General features: G+C 32.2%; 1 protein-coding gene across 1 annotated transcript in view; it reads right to left on the bottom strand.

Annotated features, from left to right (window-relative positions):
* The window catches only part of LOC118182178 (potassium voltage-gated channel protein eag-like), a 569,898-nt gene that overhangs the window by 290,618 nt on the left and 257,305 nt on the right, over nucleotides 1-21,975 (bottom strand). The window contains exon 2 of the mRNA XM_085806948.1: nucleotides 3,089-3,322. Coding sequence (XP_085663074.1) covers nucleotides 3,089-3,322 — 234 coding nt within the window. The remainder of the gene's footprint in view (nucleotides 1-3,088; nucleotides 3,323-21,975) is intronic.

The following is a 21,975-nucleotide window of genomic DNA, read 5'->3' as shown; positions in this document are numbered from 1 at the left end:
GTTGCACAATTTGGCACTTAAGAGGTAAAATGCGCTCCCGAAATTAGTTTGTACTTCTTTAGTTTTGAAAAGAATGTAAAAGAACTGACAAGATGAGATAGCTTACTGAACTGCACATTAATTATACAACTTTAGCTGTCTTTAAAAGTATAGTTTATAGAGATAACTGTAAAATCTATCAACAGACGTTTACTACTCCTTTTTCAAATGCAAATATTCTGCTCACGTATTGATCTGTTTTGAAGAAGCTTAATATTTCCAAACTTTATTATTAATAGCTTAAAATAGTACTTTATCTTTTTCAAGAACTCTTATTTTAAGCAACAATAACTTTGAAAATCAGACATTTAATACTTAAAAAGTGATTGAATATCTTCATTAATTTCAGAAAAGTGCAGCAGCTGAAATGGCGTATTAAATCATCATTAGTCAGCATCGCCATAAATATTTTCGTTGGAACAAGAGCTGAATATCAAGTCAAACTTTTCGCGTTGTAGAAGAAAAATACTAAGAGACGAGCAAGGCCTCTCAGTTAGTCAATTCTTTACCAAAGAAGGTGACGCAATAATTTCGTATGAAGTTTACTTAAAGTGTCTACAGAAGAGAATGACTAATATGAATAATTTACTTAAAATGTCAACAGAAGAGAGTGACTAATATGCCCTTTTATTTAGCTTGAGCATGCTGAGTCTGCATTTTTAGGAAGTAAGAAGTTATCTCAGTCCTGCTCACAATTTTTGTAAGTCTGTAACATTTTTGAAAGTCTTATTAAGAAACAAAACATCAAGGCATCTGCAAATTATTATTTGAACAAATGATGTATGAAAAGGTATAAAACTAAGCTTAAGATAAATGCAGCACAGGATGATGTTAGCTCGCTACAGTAAAAAAACCTTAATTAAAGTTGATTAAATGATTTATAAAAGTTTGTAATGCGCTTTAATGATATTTCAAAATACAGTTCTAGCTGAGGTATTCTTAAGAACTTTCAAATGTTGCAATTTTAGAAAAGTGCGACATAATTATTAAATGAAGACTTATAATGAATTGGCTCAACGTGTTTTGGAAAACTCATATTTTCAAATGTGTAAGTACTTAAAGATCTTTGACTACAAAAGTAGTACTTAAATATTATAGCACAAAAATTTTAAAAAGGTAAAATTACAGATGTTATTCGTATTATTAATGCAATTAAATATCTGATATGAGAAGCAATAGAATCTAAAACATACAAGAGCTATAAAAATTCCGTATCACTCATTCTTTTTTATCACTTCACATATTTGCTACTTTCTATTTTTTAACTACACTCATGTCCATAAATTAAGGATAATTCGGAGTCACGCGGAAATCGAACTCTAAAATAAATATATCACCTGTAAAATCACTACACACATCTTCAAGAATCATATGCAAATTTCAGGAAGTAACCAGATGACACCGATGGTACGTCACAATGACGAGAGTGTAAGAGAGTGATATATAAGGAATACAGGCAAAGAAGTAAAATTGTTCGCAAGCGCCTTTATAAGCATTTCAGTGCAATAACCGAATACTTATGACACAAAGGACGCATTTGGATGATTTTTTACGTGGTAGAATTATCGGCTGTCTGGAATATGGTCGTACTCAACTGGAAGTATCAGACGAACTTGGAATTTCCCAGTGTCATCTCCAGGCTTTGGCAACGATTCCAAGATGATGGTAATGTGAGTAGACGTTACAGCACAGGTCGCCCCAGAGTTACAACGCCGAATGAGGATCGGTATTTGGCAGTTACTGCCAAAAGAAACAGGCGGAGCACAGCCTCAGACCTGTCTCATCAGCTCTCTTCAGCCACTGGAACGACAATTTCAAGGCAGACCGTGTACAGACGCTTAGGGCAGATTGGTCTATATGCTCCTAGACCTATCAGATGCTCCTAGACCTCCACATGCGTTCCACTTACCGCAACTCACTGTCGCCTGCGGTTAGCCTGGAGTAGAGAGCATGCATTGTGGACACGACAACAGTGGGCGTGTGTGATGTTTTCCGACGAGTCCAGGTTTAGCTTGCAGTCTGATTCTCTTCGGACTTTCATATGGAGAGCTCCAGGTACCCGTTACCACCAAGAAAACATCATTGAACGACACCGTTACGGTGGTGCAGTAGTGCTCGTTTAGCGTGGAATTATTCTGGGTTCCAGAACTGACCTGCATGTTCCAATTGGAACCATGACAAGCCAAATCTATCGGGACGTCATTCTGGAACAACATGTACGTTTGTTTCGAGGCGCCATGGGCGCACAATTTGTGTTTATGGATGACAACGCCCGTCCTCACCGTGCAAACATCGTAAGCGAATGCCTTCAATCGGAGGATATCACCCGTATGGACTGGCCAGCATTCTCACCGGACTTGAATCCAGTAGAGCACGTGTGGGACATGCTTGGCCGACGAATTGCAGCCCGTCAACCTTCTCCTACATGTCTACCGGAACTTCGGATTGCATTGCTTTTTGAGTGGTGTAATATCCTCCAAGATCAGATCGATAATTTGATACTCAGCATGCCTAGGCGTTGTACGGACTGTATTGCATCGTCTGAGAGATATACAATGTATTAACAATCATACAAACCATGTAATATTGTGTTTTTGTAAATAGGTTTTTTTTTTTTTTTGCAATTCGCTCGATGGAGAAAAAATCGCTATTTTTTTTAGTAATATTTAACATATAGCATTTTTTTTTGCTCTTTACCTTTTGTTTAATAAATAAGCTTTACAAATAAGTCAAATTTGTTTTGCTTCTAACTCTTTCTTTGCCTGATTTTGCGTTATCCTTAATTTATGGACATGAGTGTATATCGCATCTATCAATTATAGCAGTATATTATAATAGGGAATCTACTTCAGTAAGGATCTCATATTAGACACTGCTGCATTTAAAAATATATGAAGTAAGTTATAGGCTGTATTAACAATTTAATAAAACACATCGATCATCTTAAAACTAAAAGGACTCTCCGAAATAAGTGAGATCGCTTTCATTTTAAACTACAGAAGCGGTATCCTTTAGGCGGAGAGTATTAAATAAATTTTAAATAACTTACCGTTCTTCTTATAAAGAAGAATTTCAAATTGATCCTGAGTATGCGTTTGTAGGCACTCTTCCAATCTGTTAATACTTGCTTTGTCTGTCAGCTCTCCGTACATAAAAGTACAGCGGCACGACTTTTGCATAACTTCGGCTCTGTTATAACCAGAGATCTTACAAAACGACTCTGAACAGTAAACGATGGGGTATTCCACAATTTGGGCATTGGCCAACAGGAAACTGCAATCAGCTATAAAAGAAGAGAAATACTAAATTTATAATATCAACTTCAATCATATTAGCATTTGTAAAACAAATAAGATATTAATTTGGTGAATAATTGTAGCATTTCAAGAAAATATTACGTTACCTATATCAGTTTTAGTTAAACTCTTATTGACCAGAAGGTTGCTACATTCTTGAATGAGGAGAGCCTTAACGTGACATTAGGATACTGACTGTTTAAAGTGCTAAGAATCACTAATTACGTTGAAAAAATAATTCAGTTTAAATACATATTAAGGTCTGCGAGTAGTCTAATTGTTGGAGATAAGTACTTATAAAATTTCCATTGATGAAATCCAAAAGCATTTCTTGTATTTAATTCTTCTAATACGAGTAAATCATTTCTGCAGTAAATTCAGTCAAGTTTTAGTTTTAATTTATAGCAAGAGCATTATGTAGACTAATTTGAAAATTATGTGATAAATGTGCAAGATTTCCTCGATTTTTCTGTATGTTCATTTTAAATTCAAGCAGGCAAACTGCTCTCACTTTAGTTTAGGTTGAGTACAGAAATCATCACATAAATCGATTTAGGTGTAAGAAAAAGGGAAATACTGATCTAATATTTACTGTGGTTGAAAAACACAAAGCATATGTTGTTAGAAAAAACTTTAAATTTGTCTAATATTTTCTGTGCAAAAATGTTAAATAATGATTCTTATAAGGAATTTAGTTACTGTTTGAACCTAGAATAAAGTGACAAAAATTGTAGAAATTTTGAATTAAAAAGCATTTGCATTCCAAATTAATAAACCTTTATATCATTTGCTGAGTTATGTTTGCCTGCAAGGTGAAGTTAAACATAAAATGTTTTAATAAATTTGATTGAGACGTAGACGTAAAACACAAATTTTGAATCATTTCAGACATTATACTAATCAGTACTCTAATTAGCATAAATATGGGATAAGAATATTAACAATAACATCACAAGGAAAATTTAAATCTACGATTTCCTCCACTCAGGATGCTAAAAATGCTATTCTTATGCCACCAAGAATATTATTTTTATTTAAATAATCATGTTCACTTAACGTCGACGCGTACCACCTATTGAGAATTGCTGCCATAGACTTATTTAAAAACTCTCGCACACTTCCTTAAATAAAAATTGCAGAAAAGTCACATGTATTTTTTACAATGCTAGTAAATAAAATCATGCGACAATAATTTCTTTATCAAATTACTTTTCACCATTTGAATATGATTTAATAAAATACATAAACACTGAAACTGATTTCCTCTTCATCCTCTTCAAGCAGATTTATTACTGGTGAATCTTAACTCTGATTATACCGATTCTACTCGAATGATGCAATCTTTCTTTAACTTTTCAGGTAACCAGCTTGCTTTAGTTTTATTGGCATAATACAACCGATATGGAAGCTATAACTATTTCAATTTTAATGTTACGCAAAGAAAATGTAGGTATTGTAGAGACGGTTACACGAATCGTCGTTCCTCATTTTCCCTGATAGTTTCATTTCGCTTTTAAAATGTAAATTACTTTTATTCAGTAGAAGCTTTATTTACGTTATTAGGTTATTTATGAAGGCAAAACATTTGAGGGATCCGCATTAATCGCAATTCTCAATGAAAGGCTTCTTCAGGGAACTGGTTCATATTCAGAATATACGTGGAAAATCAATGAAAAAATAACGTAAATGCTTGTCTATAGCCAGAAATCTATAACCTATATTTTCCAGTGCATCATAACTTTTTAGGGTAGAGATTATAGTAAAAGAATAAATAAAATTTCCGAATCAGGCTAATATGATAAGTCCTTTCGCGCTGGAAAAAAATTAATTCATGATTAAAAATGATTAACTATTGTTTTCCGTAAAAACAGTTTTGATGTGACAGTAAGATTTGGAACTATAATCTCTTTGCATGCTTAATACACCTATTGTTTAAATTTGATAGCAAACTTACAAATTTCAATTGTTGAAATACAGATATTCATGTCGTATATAGACATCTGATGATATTTCATATAATACATATTTGACGGCTTCAGTCTAGTTAGGGAGTGGTCGTTTATGAGAATAATATTTAATTAGTAATATTAGTGTTTCTTTACCATTATCCTAAACACACTGGTACCTTTTTCAAATGATTATGATAAGATGGTTCAGTGCAATGTTATTTATATTTATCAGGCACCTCTTTTTTCATATGAAAAAGACGAAACTTAACTTCAGAGGGGTGACATTCGTCAATGAATTTCACATCTTACTAAATGGAAAAATATTGAACATGAAAATTTAAAATAATACTTCTCGAATCTCATTTTCAAAACCAGAATTAAAATTTTTATTTTTGTAGAAATGCTATTGGCACTTTGTACAATTCAGATACTGAAAGGGACATCTAACTATTTTAACAATGAGCTGTGGAATTCCAGGTTTTTGAATACACATAATTTGTTCTGAACCTTAGAACCTATGAAATGTGTATTTTGCCTAAGTATCCTGTATATTTCTACTCTGAACAAAGGCAAAGTATTCTTTAATATGTAACAGGGGATGGACATTTCATTCATGAATTTAACATTTTAAAATAAAATTAATAGTAAACAAGACAGACGGAAATATTTATTAAGAACCTGGTATCATAGCATTGAAACATTATAATTTTTTACTTATAGCAGTTTTCTGAAGTTCAGTATTAGTTCGAATTACATAGCACATTTTGAGTACCTTTTTTAATTTGGAAATTGTTTCTTAATCATGCATTTGACAAATATTTTTGAAGTTCCCGCAGATTATAGTTTGGCAAATCCGGGGAAACGCAACTTAGAAATGAACAATAAGGAATTAATTTCATATATTTTCAGAAAGGAATTTCGGAATCTACGATAGTGAGTGCCTAGTTGCGCATATAAATTATCAAGTAACAAAATCAAAGTACTGTACAGAATGGATTTTCTGGTGAAATGTGTGTACCTTTAAAATATACGTTGAGACTTGCCGAAGGAGCGTGCTCCTACTTGGTCGTATCGGACGTAAAACTCCATCAACCTAAGGTCTCGTCCGAGAAGCGTACCTTAAAAAGAGATCGCTCGAGGGCGGGAGAGACGATGCTAAAAAAAGAGGCCGGTAAAGAGGGCCGTAACCTAAGAAATGAAATTAATGTGAATCCTCTAGGTCAGCGGTTCTCAACCTTTTGACTAACGCGTACCATCTAAGCAAAAAATGAAAACCTTTAGTACCACCATTCCAAAGTACTACTACCACCACCACTCTTGAACAAAGCTCAGATCGCATAAATTTACGAGTGTTACAGGAAAAACTAAATCAGGATGTTGGAGTTTTAATTTTTGAATTTAATAGTTAAAAATGCTTTACTTGTTTGCGTACCACCTATTTTTCTCTGGCGTACCACCAGCGGTACGTGTATCACCTGTTGAGAATCCCTGCTCTGGGTACTTATGCGAAACAATAACTTCGGTAAGTTCAGTTTTCAGCCTGCACAATACGAAATCATCTGCATGTGCCTCTCTGTATGTGTATAAATGTCTATTTGTATAGTGTACGCTAACTTATTGAAAGCCCCAAAACATACCTGGATCAGAAAATTCACAGGTTAAAAACAATAATAATTTTCTGTGTGGAGCTCATGAGTCTCCAGCTAGTTAGCTCATGAGTTACTGATCCTAGGGTCCTAGGCAGTACGATTCCTAGGAGAATATATACAAGCAGTTTTTTTTCATAACTTAGCAGTTTAGATATTATAAATATTAGCGACAAACTGACAAACTGAAATAAATAAGCATTCTATCCAGTCCCAGATCCAGCATTGGGATTATAGAATATTATAAATCTGACATGCTAATTTTCACGCACCGCCGTAATGGAAGTAATTAAAAGCATTCTGTACACTACAGATTCCTTATTTTGCTGATAACAGGTATATCCATCTGAAATGTATAAGTTTGAAAGGAAATGAAATGTTTAAATAGGGTTTAAATTAAAATTATGTAAAATAAAGCTAAGCTTATTCCGGTTAGTATTATTAAAATTAAGTAACAAATAATGATACTGGGGATTCCTTGCGCTTAATATCCTTGTCTAATTCTATTCTACAATTTACATTCTTTAAATAGTAGTTAGGACAGAATCGGGATTGCATACGTGTAATAAAACCATGAAATCATTATTTTTGCTATTATGTTAAAAAATGTGACTGTATGAACTGCAACCCCAAGTGAAATAGTGGAATCGAAATTAGTAAAAAAATAGTTTGAGAATTTTTTTTCCGTAAATATCATGTACGTTTACTTTCGTAATTTTGCAATATCCGACGAGATCGGTTCGTTTTAGAAAGCCAAATGTATCAAAATTCATGCTGACTATTATATAGAAATATTACATTATGGTAAAATGTGTATAATTAGATTAAATGTCACATTTCTTTCCGTCACATGCTTTCAGAACACAAAAACTGAATAGATTTTAAAACTCTGCGTTAGTTACAGATTATAAAAACATTCTAGGAAATTCTACACTTATGAAACTTTTAATAAAATTTTGTAAATTTGAAATTTTTATTCTTTTGATTTTCAGTGTTCTATTATTTAAAACCACAAGTTGGAATATCCTTTTGGTACTTTGAACTCATTAGCAATTAAGCGTTTAAAGAAGTTAAACAAAAAAACTGATTGGTGCATGTATTTATATTTTGTTCTTCAATTAAATCTAAATTAAAATTAAAAATTTTCAATCATTGAAAAGATTACCTTCGCTATATTATTTAAATAAATGAAATTCAAATTACTTTTCTCAATTTTAAATCATGAACAGAGTAAATGTATCAATAGGGTTTGACTAGCTTTCCGTTACCAGTCAAAATATTATCTAAAACATTATGTAAAGTATTAAGCAATATATATTTTTGCAACGGTTTTTTTTATTAAAGGAACAATGGTAGAAATAATTTAATACAAAGAGAATTCGAAATGTGTATGAAATTCAAAATTAAAATTTACTGTATTGAATTTTATTCATTTATTGTAGTAAATAAATCTTCTGTAATATGCTTTCTTAGCTGAATTATTTTTGTCAGATTTCAGAGACGGAAAGGAAAAGAGCTGCATCCATCTTACTGGGTTAATCAATCATTAAAAGTCAATAACAATTTCGCTCTCACTTCTCTTTATTCCTTTTGATATCCAATGAAAAGAGGGTTCGAAGTACTGAAAGTTCATGTCAAAGTTAAAAGAAGAACAAATGGAGTATTTTAGTTTATAGTACAAAGCAAAACAAGGAGTAGCACAATGGAAAAGCATCGATATTTTGAACAAAAAATACATCCTGGCAAAAAGTACCTAATGGATATCGATGAATGAACATCAAATAATAAGTTTAAATTACTGTTTTATACACCTTGCTGGTTTTCTGAATTATTTTAGATGTGCTGTTATGCTTTTAGTAAAACGCATAGAATAACAACATATGTTCCTTCATATACAGAATAAGGTCCGACCAGCGGCCGAGCGAAAAAGTCGCTGAACACTGATAGTTCGGTCGAGGTTCGAATCCCAGCGAACGGGTTGGCTGCATGGGCGTTTACTTGGTTTTCCTCATGTATAACGTGTATGCGAATCACTTTCCCTTAGAAATTCGTCCACGAAGGCATTCCTTGTCTTAGGCAGATAGCCCTCGAGTGCTTTGATGTGGCTAAATATACCATAAAAACATACTTATATAGAATAATTAATGTGAATGCATATCGGAATATATTTCTACAATCAGATTTACAGACAAATGCTACATTCATTAATCAGCTATGTGATGATTGCTTTTCTATGATTGTTGTATATGTATTTGTGAGAATCTGCGCATGCTTCGCGAAATTTATAAAACAGTACAAATATACTTGCATGGGGGATTTTAAGTTTCAGCATTTTCAGGGATTGCGTACTGAGTTGCTTTCAAACTTAATCTGATTATCGTAACATATTATTTAAAACAGGGAAATGTCCTATTATATTTCTTAATTATTATTTACTCATTCATGAGTGCTTTTATTCACTGTGCATTATTCACTGTGCACTATTCTATTCACTGCGCATTTAAAAATGTTGTTAATTTTAAGCACAGTTAATAATAAAAAATCCTTTAAATTCCTTTAACCTTAAATTATATTTAAATTATTTCAATGAAACTACCCCAAGTCAAAGATACTTTTTTCTCTGTGCAAAGAGTTTAAAGGCGGCGTAATGAATTACATGAATTATTCACGGAAAAACAATAAATGTCATTTTAAAGTGCAATAGAATATAGATCTATCATTTTCAAGGGAATGGAAGAAAAAAATGGTGAACGCGGAAAAAAGATTAGACAGGGAATTTGTCCGAAGACGGAGAAAAAGCATTCTACATAAGCAATATATTGTAAAAATGTAACTTTTCACTTCAATTTGAGTACATATCTTTTAAATCTACATTTTAACAAAAGTCTCACACTATTCTGTGCTTCTTCATTGAATTTTGTTCCAGCTTAAAATACACGTTTTTTTTTGGGGGGGGGATTTAAAATGTTTTCGTGATCAGCATTAAGTTCTACTTTTGGCTTGAAAAATACTTTAATTTTTGTAAAGCTGTTTAGATGTCGATGTCTTCATATTTATCTTCTTCTACAATACCTCTTATGCCGACACTAAATTAAAAGATTTTGTGCTAAGCGTTATAGCATTACAGTGTTCCCAGATTTACAGTCGAGAGCGAAAAGGTAACGCAAATAAATAGATAATGAGCATTTCGCTTCAACCTTTTATTTAAAAGATTCTTGTAGCAAATGCTGGTTCGAGAAAGCGACTCACATACAATTAATGGAAGAAAAAAATAGTTTGGGGATACGAATGCGAGAATAGAGATATTAAGGCATAACTTCTTTCAGGATCAGAAACATCGAGCGATATATGCAGACAACAATCGCTCTGGGAGCGTTAAATCGAGATTCTGTTGTAAAAAGTACATACCAGCTATGCCAATAAAGCTTGTTAAGGAATTAAACAGTGTGCAGTACGTTTAAAAAAACGATACTTTATAACTGCAATCAGCATGTATAATTATTATAAAACTGAAAAATTATTTACTTTAAATTTCACGACAGACTGATTGACTCGTTAAAGAGGTCCAGCCTTAAATGTCTACTGATGCGATGATAAAAAATCACTTTCGCTTCTGAGTTTCAGTAAATGAAACTTCGAACTGAAAAATTAGTTTTGAAAACTCATTTGCCTCTAAACTCTTCTTATTTATCTGTCGTAATTCAACGAACTTCATTTTAAGTATTACTATAAGGAAATGTTTCGAATATATTTCGATTATTTCATTAATGTCACAGTTTGACTATGTTTTGTACTTCACGTTAAGAGCTATATCTTTTATTAGTGTGAATCCATTACAGTTTCTTTACAACTTATGTATTTGTTATATAGATGTTTCATCCACTGCATGCAAGTCAATTATTTTGTTCACATCCATTATCTTCTTTATCAGAATCATTTAATAGAGAGAGTGTTTTAGTAATATTTAGGTTAGACATTTCTTTAACTTAGTTATTCCAAAACAGTTAATCCTTAACTCAAGCACCTGTAAAATCGGCCAAATAGTATTATGATCCGGAGGAACACGATAAGAGTGTCCATTTTTCTTTCTAAGAATTTACCTGCGTAGATATTGTTCTTGCGGATATAAAATTCTTATTTATCCAACGTAGGAATTCGTCTTTCTAGTTTGTTGAATTTAGTTAACAGCAGCTGTAACAGTGTGTAAATTCTCTTTTAAAATGCAGATATCAAAATGATAAACGGATAGACGCTTAATATATTTTATTAAAAAATAAAGATTACAGTCAAGGGAAAAAATTCCATTCTGTAATTACTCTTATTTACGTTTTGAAAGTATTTTAAAATATATTCTTTCTACTTGTATTGAAATTTTGTGCAAGCAAAGTTATTTATTAAAAAGATGAAATAAAAGTTTTGAAAAAGGCATAAATAAAAAGTAAATATTTTCTCTCGTGGTTTCCACATTTGGTATCACCACTGTAAAACTGAAACCTATAAATCTGTTCCCATCTCTTCGTGAAATAAGACATCCGTTTTATCCAGTAAAAAGTTTGTAAGTTAATTTGTTGCTAGTAAAAAAGTGCCGCTTTAATAGATGAATGCATTACAGTTTGTGGCTTTATTTAATTTTCAAATAAATAGGTAATTTGAAGCTTAAATAAGTGCATTCTACTTTCCTATCTTTTTATTAAAATAACAGTTCACAAAAATGAGTTGAATTTCAATGTAAATTTAAAGTTTCCCCATATGCATTATATAGTAGTTAATGCACTGCTCTTTTCTGTGGTAAATTAAAAATGTTTCTCATCTTATGTAAAGAAAATGTTTCTTCTATTTAAATATCTGGAGAAGTACAAGCAACGTAAGTAATTCCTTACATATTTTAAAATAAAAATGTAAATAAATATTTTAATGAAATTACCAGAGACTGTAAGAATGTAAGATACTTTTGTACTGTTAGAATGTAAGACACTTCTTGCATTTTATTTAATTTATGAATGGATTGGATTGGATTGGATTATTTAATTATGGCAAAGCACACGAGGGCTATCTGCCTAAAGGGAGGGGTGCCTTCGTGGAGGACTTTCTAAGGGAAACTGGCTCGTATACACGTTACACATGGGGAAAACCACGAAAACGCCCATGCAGCCAGCCCGTTCGCGGGATTCGAACCTCGGACCGAACTACCAGTGTTCAGCGTCTTTACCGCTCGGCCGCTGGTGGGCCTAATTTATGAATGAAATATGTACACTAAAATTATTAATTGAAATTACTTAATTATTGTTGAACTTCTTATAATAACTTGAAGTTCTGAAGTAATCCTAATATTCTATGTTCCTTCCTAGCGTAAAAAAACTGAGAATAAACAGATTCAAGCATAATTTTGTGCATTTTTATCTCATAAGAAGACTGTATAAAGATTTTTCAGTACTTCTTAACGTTCATTTCAAACCCGTGTCAATAAATTGAACCTAAATATATCTTTCAGATTTTAATTTTTTGGGGAAATAAATAACATTTTTAAATGCATTTGGGAACAATCACATAATTAAGGACACTGCAGAAGAACTGGTGAAGTTGTACTCTGTACGACTTAAAATATGTATATACACTCCTCGCTATTAAAAATGGAATGTAAAAGAGGACAAAAGATAATAGAATTAAATTTATTTTACATAGCAACAGTAAACACAGTAAACAGTGAGCCATAAAAGCAAAGAGAATTTGTATGGCATTTTGTGATAATGCAGTCCAGACAAATGAAATTGTCATATTAAAATAATATAACTTCTCTAGAGGAAATAGGAATTTTTCAGATATGGAGTGAGCTTTAATTAAAGCACCGGATAAGGCTAATGTGCCTTTTTATGGCTACAATTTATTAGGAAGGATCTTCTGGAAACTGCTTACATAAAGCTTTGGATTTCGACAGCAACACTAACTGCAGAGACGCCATGGAACGAATATAAATAACGCTGCTTTTACATACATTAGTGCTTCTACGTATATTAGCACATCACGTACAATTAAATAAAGTTTCGGATTCTTAAGTCAGTTATTGATCTCTTTAATAAAATTATTTTCTTCATCGTAAGTGTAACTTCTTATTTTAGTTCCCAAAACGAATTTGTGTCAGTCTGGAAATTCTGACTACAGTATAGCTAACTCTACACGAAATAGTCACAAAAGTTAAGGTCTGGCTGAATATTGCCTGGCTGAATTCGATATTCTATCCACTAAAATCATTCGTCGCGAACCAAAACATGTTTTCGCCGACGCTGTTTTCAAGCAAGAAAAACTGTAGTTGGTTTTCAGAAAGCGAATTACATTCAGCACTAACCAATAATGGCTAATCATATTTTGACGACGAGCTTCGGGTACAAGTTCCTGCTTCAACAATTGACGATAATTATATCCAGTGACAGTATTTTCTATTAATACTGAGCCAGTTTATAACTTAGAAAAGACTGCGAATCACGCTGTAAATGTTTTGCGGAGACTTGTGCGCTGTAGTACTGAGATGTGGATTCTTAGTCTAGTGGTTACTTTTGTTTGTAAACATTATCTTTAAGAGTAAGTAAGCCTTATCCTTAAATAGGATATTGTATTTTTTATACTTTTCCTATTGTTTATTACATAGACGACTACATTTTAAAAACCATGCTATTTATTGATAGGCTTGATAAATATATTCTTAGGCGACTGAAAAAGTTGCATCCTCGATTGAAACAGCATCGAACAATTGTCCTTTTTTACAACAAATTTCTTCATATTTTCATAAAGTTGTTAGCGTTAAAATAAATGGTGTTTATTTTTTAAATATTTTTTGTTCTTATTCTTCATTTTTTACATCATGACAATAGCTTAATAACCGTAATCTGCGTTTCTTGCATTCAGAAAAATTGGGATTATCTCAAATGTTTTAAACTAGAATGTTTAAAGTTCGACTAAAGAAACGCACTGAAAATAAGTGACCTTAAAACAGAATAATTTTTGGGACCTTAACATTTTAGCTTTCAAAGATTTTTTTCCCATTTCATGATATATTATAGCTTCTAAATTCTCTTCTACAGTGCTATCAAAATATGACATTACTTCGGTTATTAACGCACTATAGTCTTATGATAAAATAGTCGTTCTTTTAGGCTTGAGGATTGTATATCAAAATTTGTCAAACTAAGAAGGCCTTTATATAACAATCAATTAAATAAATTAATTTAAATAATGTTAGGATATCAAATTATTTTTATTGATCTTTTCGCGAACTTGTAATTAAATAGAACATTGTATACACTTTTACTCACATAATTTGTTCTTTAAAATGCCTTTTCAAATTTCATATTGCCTTATCATTGTATGAATTGTTCATTTTTTCAAGTTGTTCTGATATTACTGGCAGACAGGCGAGGTAAAACAAAATACAATGCAGATTTCACTAATTCAGCAGTTACACACTCTCAGTGAGGAGAACCAATGTTTTGAATTTTCTTCACTTCATGCTATCTGATTTTATTTAACACTAAGTAACGCTTTTTTTCATACATGTAATTCATACAATTGAAAGTTGAAATTATTCTTTAAAACAAACAAACTAGTTATAGACTAAACTTCATAAACTATATAAACAAACAAAAATTAAAATTAAAAATAAAACTAAACAAATAATAATTTAAAACTAAACTTTATAAACAAAAAAGCTTTGTAAACAAAACATTTACGCAAGATAACATCTTAATCATATTAATATTAATTTATTCGTCTTCAAGTATATATACATTGAGCCCTTCAGTGAAAAAAATAAATATTGTATATCTGAACCTTAAAAAAATTTTAAAAAATTAATAAATTATTAAAAAAAAAGTTAATATAACTTAACTAAAATAATTTTAACCATAAATTGATAGCTTCAGATTTTTTTTAATGTCAGATTAATTTTCAGCAAGAAAACAGGAAATTTTATCTTGCTCGTTTTTTGATTCTACACACATAAATGGCTTAGTTAAATGTGCGTTTTCTCTTTGTTTACTGACAGTATTTGATAAAGTTTATGTTTAACCCTTATAATATAATAATGTTCTGTAACTGAAAAGTTTTCTTATTGCATTTTATTCCTCTGTAAACATGATCAGATTTTATGGCAACAAAAGTTATTACCTCTGATCAGATATGATACTGCAATGTGTAGAAACACAAATTGCCCTTTTATACAAATGCACAAAATCCCATGTGCCTTTTCTATCATTTAACTATACAACATTTCATGGTATATTCTTCACTTTCTGGAATAGTTACCTACTGAAGATAGTGCAAAACATACGACTAGATATGTAGTTCACGTATAAAATCTCATCAAATACCTCGTTACTGCTATTTTAAGTTTAAAAGTAAATGCACCAAATTTAAATACAACAAAACTTATGTGCAATTGGAAAGTGATGATTTCTAGTTTTGCGGAGCTTCTTTCTGGGTGTGGCCTCTTTTGCAAATACGTGTACTGCATTCGAAATTGAGAATCTTATTCGTCACGCTTTATGCTGTTAGTGCTTATCTGTGCTGCTAGACTGCTAACTTACTTTTTTCATGAGCTCATCCCATCATTCTATGTTTCTTCTAATGAGAACTTATTGAGTCTCTGCATATTTGTCCCTTGTTATTCAAGCGTATAAAAATCAGTGCAGTGCAATCTAGAAATGTTTATGCTTAAATGGTGCGTGGGGGACTATTTCCGTCACTTTCTGTACGTTAAATGAAAGAAAGAATGCAAATCTATACAACACGCTAGATTCTACGTATTTAAAAGAATCCATTTAATGATTGAAAAAAGCTATATTTCTGAATCTTTGCAATTACAATTTGCTATCTGCTATATTTAATGCGTCTGACTACGTTATAACTGTCAATTTTGATGAAATGTTTCAAAAGAAATTTATTACTTAATTTTAATGCTTACACATCAAATTCTCAAAATTATTTTTATTTTGTCTTTCCAGTCGTTACGAGCAGAATTACGGCTTTTCTTGCTCTACGCCATGAACCGGAAATTTCTGTTTAAGTACCTGGCAATTGTTGTTTAAACGTACACAGACTGCTCTAAATGACTTTAAAATGAGAAATTTTGGTGATGTTCAAAAAATGATTTTTAACCTTTCTATTTGTTATTAAATGATCGGGAATAAAATTTATTTTGCAATTTCATTTTTATACTTGACAACATTTTCATTTTCTTCTGCTTGTGTTTGCGTTACATTAAACCTACATGTTGAAAACCTTGATTTTTTTCCCACTTTCTGTTATGAAAAACTTTTTACTTAAAATATTTCTATAGTAATTTTATGAAACTTCTCACAAATATTCCAGGAAATATTGTAAATTAAATGGACTAAAAGTTTAGGTTAATGCACATAACTAACTTTTTTCAGACAATTTTGTAAATGAAAAGAAAGAAATTTCTCGAAAGATACCTAATGCATGTACTCAAACAGGTGTTTGAAAGGTGTCTGAAAATTCAATTTAATTCTTTTTACCTCAATAAATATAAGTGTCAAAAATAAGAGTAAAATATTGATAAATATTTTTGTGGGAATATATCTAGTAATCCTGAAAATTAAGACATTTTTAACACAAAATATAAGAAAAAGCTAAAACTTTGATAATATGTTTATCATCAGTTTGTATTATTTAAATAGGAATCTGCTAAATAAAACCAATGATATATTTATTTGTACTGGTTTCCAAAATTTGTATGTCGAACGTAGTCGGATACCTCAAGTACAGAGATATTTCCCTTAAGAATGTTTATGTTTTACAAGTTTTTGGTTTTGTATTATTATATCACTAGTTATGGAGTTCAAAAAGAAAACTGTAAATGGCTTACGAAGTAGTCTGAACAAAATGTCAATATTTCATATTCTGTGAATATGTACCTTCTAGCATAATTGAAAGTAGTGTTAAATGTTGATATAAAAATAAATAATTATTTACCAACATGATAAATCAAAGTTATTTACGTTAATATTTACTTTATGGAAGATACACAAAAGAAAATTGGATCCAGTTACAGTTTTTCTGAAAGTGAACTAATATTAAATTGACTAATTTATGATTTTAAGAAAACTTTTCATTTAAATATATTCTCTATCTGGCACAGATCCTTAGGTCTTATTATAGTGTTACTTTGTTCAATTAAAAAGAAATAATTTGTTCCGGCTATTTCATGTACTCGTATTTGCCACTGAATAAAAATCGGTATTCTCGCTGCATTTTTGATTACAGTAGTGCTTTTATAACAGTTATGCACGTTATTTGTTCTCGTCACAAATGTGAAGAAATTTTTATTGACAATTATTTTTAAATAACCAGAAATTTTCTAATAGGCATGCAAGTCATTTATCCATCGATATATCACAACTGTAAGTTTTTCTAATGGTCTGAATAAGACGAAAATTATACCTTCTATTTAAGCGAAAATTTAAATGGCTCTTTTCATCATGTTCAGACATTTATGAAATTTGAAAAGGATCGTTCAACTACTGCAGTTTATTCTGTTACGTTACGGTAAGATGTGGTGCTGACAAGTGCTGTCATTCGGTTTGTAGTGCAGTACGATATAAATAAGCCATTTAAATTATTATTTTATTTAAATAAAAATATCTGCTTTTCCTCAGAAATAGATACTTTTTGGAGCTAATTTTATTGCGTTAAAATAACATGCCCAGGAACGGATATTGGAGGAGTTAAAGCAACAACAATTAGCGTAATATTTATAAATTTGCAGGATTAGTTTCAAAATTTTAAATGTAGAACATTCTGCTTCAGCTGCGGAGGTGAAAATGACGAAAGAGAAGCCAGTGACAGGACAGGATAATATCAGAAAAGGAGAGAAGAATGAGAGGAAAGAATTCAAGCTACTAGCAACCTCTACGGATGAAAAATGGAAACAACTATGCAATAATTTCCTTAAAACCTGAGGGTAAAGATGCATTCGATTTAGGATGGTTAACTAGAACTAAAAACCTTTTATGAATGTGAAAAGCTTCTGTAAAATAATTCGCCAGTGAAAGATGTTTTTTGAATAATCTGGCTACAGAAAAATTCAAAAACAGGATTTTCTGACCAACAGTGATGGACAATAGGAGAATTACGTGTTTTTTTTTTCTTTTGTTGTTGTTGTTTTATTAACTTATGCCTCATGTTTCTTAGCGCGAAATCATAAGGTTCTCTTATTTTGACCAATTTAAATTAAATAGCATTGACAACGAATCCTGCATTTACCCTAGGATTTCATATCTGGAACGAATCCTTAAGTATGGAACTGCGGATTTTATAGGCGAAAAAGAAAACGAACTGAAAGTTGAATTTTTTTAAATAGGTGAAGTTTTATAGATAATCGATGGAAAGTAAAGACTAACAACAGAATTCCTATAATCTCCTAAGCCCAGAAAGGGCTTTTTGATGTGTTGGGATGAGAATCTTTTAACCGTATTCCCAATAATGTTAGGTGAAAAGCCTTTGTCAATAGCATCTGCTTTTAAATAATTTAGTTCTTAATCAAGAGCCGATTTGGAGAATCAAATCTGAAGTGCACAGGCAACGAAGGAAGGAAGTTGAAACTCGTGTTTGTTCAGTCGCAGTATATGATTTGAAGTGTTGTGTAAAGTAAACAGTAGTACTGAAATTGGATAACTTACGTGTGACCATGACATCCATAAGTGAAAGCGAATTGGATGTCTCAAGTTCAAACGTAAAATGAATCTCAGGATCAATGAAATTCACTATTGAACGCACTTTAATTATGTCATCTTTATTACCGTCAAATAGATTAAATATAGCGTCATTGCAGTGGGACCACATAGGAAAGTTTAAAGTCTGAAATAATTTTTATTCAGGATAATGAATATACACATCAGCAAGCACAGGAATGCGAGGGCTTCACATGGCTGTTCCCTCAGTTTGCTTGTAATACTTATTTTGAGAAACGAAATTTGTTGGCTTCAGGCAGATTAGGGAAATTAACTCATCAATTTCGATACGGGAGAAATGAAATTCTCGAATTTTCGTTTCTAGAGATTTTAGTCCACCTTGCACTGGAATATTCATTGGGATACCTTTCATTGGAGCAAAAGGTGATTTTTATAAGTGTATTATTTTCTCTTCAGTTGCGTTTAACTTCCACTGTACATTTCTTCGCAAATATTAAACTAATATTTTTGCTTTCATTAGGCTGAAAAACATAAGTATCTAAATGCTAAAAGAAGACAAAAGCAGCTAATTTAAAGTATTCATCCACAATTTTAGCAAAAGAAAGTTTTGTACTAAAGTTGTTTTACATTTTCAGGGAGTACGTTATGAGACATTTTACACAAAACTTAATTTACAGTATTGAAATAGCAGAACGGGAATTAGGTAGCTTTTCGCATATTAAATACGGAAACGAGAATTGACCTTAGTAAGTTTTTAATTAACTTAGGTGATAAGAAAACCTAAGTTCATGATTTTCACTAGAAAGCGTTTTTCAGAAGTACTTAACTAGCTTCACTCTGCATAATCAGCAATTATCATCTTGTTTACTTATTTGTTAATATATGTAGAAATCAAATCATGTAACACTAACCAAATTAATCTTCCACAAAGAGGATTTTTATGATTTATATGAACTGATGTATATCATATACAAAATATAGCTCATTTTTATTAGTCTGGACTTATAAAGCACATAATTTCATGAAAGGCTACCACTAATTAAATTATCACAACGGAAGTCCTTTATTCTTATTCCAAATTAATTATCAGTTTAATTTGTGATCTGGTAGAGTTGATTATCAGCAAGTGCTTGATTAGCCGATTCTCATCTCATATGAAAGGTATCACTTATCAACTGCCTATCAAATTACCTAAACGAGAGTATATTTAGCTCTCTTGTTTCATACCAGAAGTCGAAGTTCGATTAAATTTGTTCTCAGCTAAAGACGCTTTACCTAACAATGGCCATAATATTAAAGCTTTATTGCTCTACAATTAAATCACAAGTGCATAACTACAGAAATCAGTTAGTAATGCTCTATATACACTGACTACCAATAAGTATTTGGACACCTATGCAAATGACGATATCTGCGGTTCTAAGGTACGTCACGGAATCCTCTGGTATATATCGTGTAGGAAACAGCATCGGCTTTAGTCGCATGCAAGATGCCTCGCAGTTCAGAGCTCTCTGATTTCGAGAAAGGTATAATTATCGGGTATCACAAATGTGGCCGATCCTTAAGGGACATATCTAGCGATCTGAAGTACCCAAAATCGACAGTGGCCTATGTGATTAAGAAGTGGAAGGTGAGCGGTGATTGTCGGAATGTGCCCCGAGTCGGCAGACCAACGAAACTGGAGATAGAGACCGACGAGTGCTGTCCACAGAAATTCGGAAGAACCGCACCCAAACCGATGGCCCTCATCCGCGAGGAGTTTCAACAGGCATCCGGGAGTATTGTTTCAATGAATACAATCCGTAAGGAAGCACATCTGCTTGGTTTTCATGGTCGTGCTGCTGCCCATAAGCCTTTGATCACAAAGTCCAATCGCGCTGCTCGGTTATTGTGGTGCAAAACACATCGAAATTGGGCCGTAGATCAGTGGAAACGGGTTCTTTGGAGTGACGAATCAAGGTTCACCCTTTGCCGTTCAGATGGCAGGGTCTGAGTCTGGCGTCTACCTGGAGAGCGTCTCCTGCCAGAATGCATTGTTCCAACAGTCAAGTTCGGCGAAGGTTGAATTATGGTCTGGGGTGTTTCTCCTGGTATGGGCTGAGACCCTTGGTCCCCATTTATGGTAAGCTCAACTCCGATGCCTTCTGCACTATTTTGGATGACAATGTGCTTCCTACGTTGTGGCAGTTTTACGGGTTGGACCCCTGTTACTTTCAGGACGACAATGCCAGTTGTCATGTTTCGACGTTAACCAAGGCTTGGTATGGTGCCAATGGAGTTCATCGAATGGACTGGCCTGCCCAGAGTCCAGACCTGAACCCTATCGAGAACCTCTGGGACGAGTTGTACCGCCGAATTAAGGGGTGCACTATCCGTGCAAAAACGGTGAAGGAACTTCTATGTCTTCTCCAAGCCGAGTGGAAGAAAATACCACTAGCTGTCATACAAAGGCTTGTGGAAAGTATACCCCGGAGGGTCCACGCTGTAATTACCTATCGTGGAGGCTCTACCAACTATTGATTTTGAATTAAGTTAGTTTTTCTTTTCTATCACAGGTGTCCAAATACTTATTGGTAGTCAGTGTATTTACAGCCGGATTTATATGGATATTACTTATAAAAGTGTTTAGTAAACTACTAAATCGAATTTTTCATCAATTTTTATGCAATAAAAATCACTGATACTAACGGCTCAGAAAGGAACTAGTTTAGTATCACAGCAGCATGTTGTTCAAAAAACATTTCTAACACTTCTAAGCTTCGTCTTAAGACATAGTAAACAATGGAAGTATATCTACACTAATGATTATAAAAGTATAAACGTTTTTGGTTATGTTAGGTCACTTTTATGGAAAAGCATATGAGTGTTATCTCCCTTAACAAAGATACTTTCATGAAGAACTGTGTGATGAAAACTGGCTCATATCCTCTGTACTAATAATTCCACTTAAGAGCCATTCCAAGCAGAAAACTCCATCTGTCACGGAATCCTGGAAGAACTAACACTCTTCTCTCTTTGAATCATTTGGCCACTGAAGTGCCCTAAAGTTTTAGAATGTTTTTAAATAGGTGTTATTAAGTAACCTTACAATTCAGTAAGTTCTAATTATCTAAAAATCATTCTAATAAGATATTTTGGTATTAGAAATATTTATAACACGCCATAGCATTTGACAAAATTTCAGAAAGATGTTCGAATCTGACGTTTTGCTGATATGTGTGCTAGGAAACATAGATATTGAAAAATATCTCTCATATTTCAAACACTATTTTTATTTTCTGATTTATTAATTAAAACCAGCAGTGTAACAGATTTTAATAGATTTATTTATTTATTATTTTAT

This window comes from Stegodyphus dumicola, chromosome X1 (genome assembly GCF_044657685.1).
Source record: "Stegodyphus dumicola isolate Sdum_Otavi_A_Nest chromosome X1, ASM4465768v1".
In the NCBI taxonomy this organism is placed as follows: Eukaryota; Metazoa; Arthropoda; class Arachnida; order Araneae; family Eresidae; genus Stegodyphus; species Stegodyphus dumicola.
The sequence above is the reverse complement of the archived record's forward strand: the minus strand, read 5'-3'. Positions and strand labels throughout refer to the sequence as shown.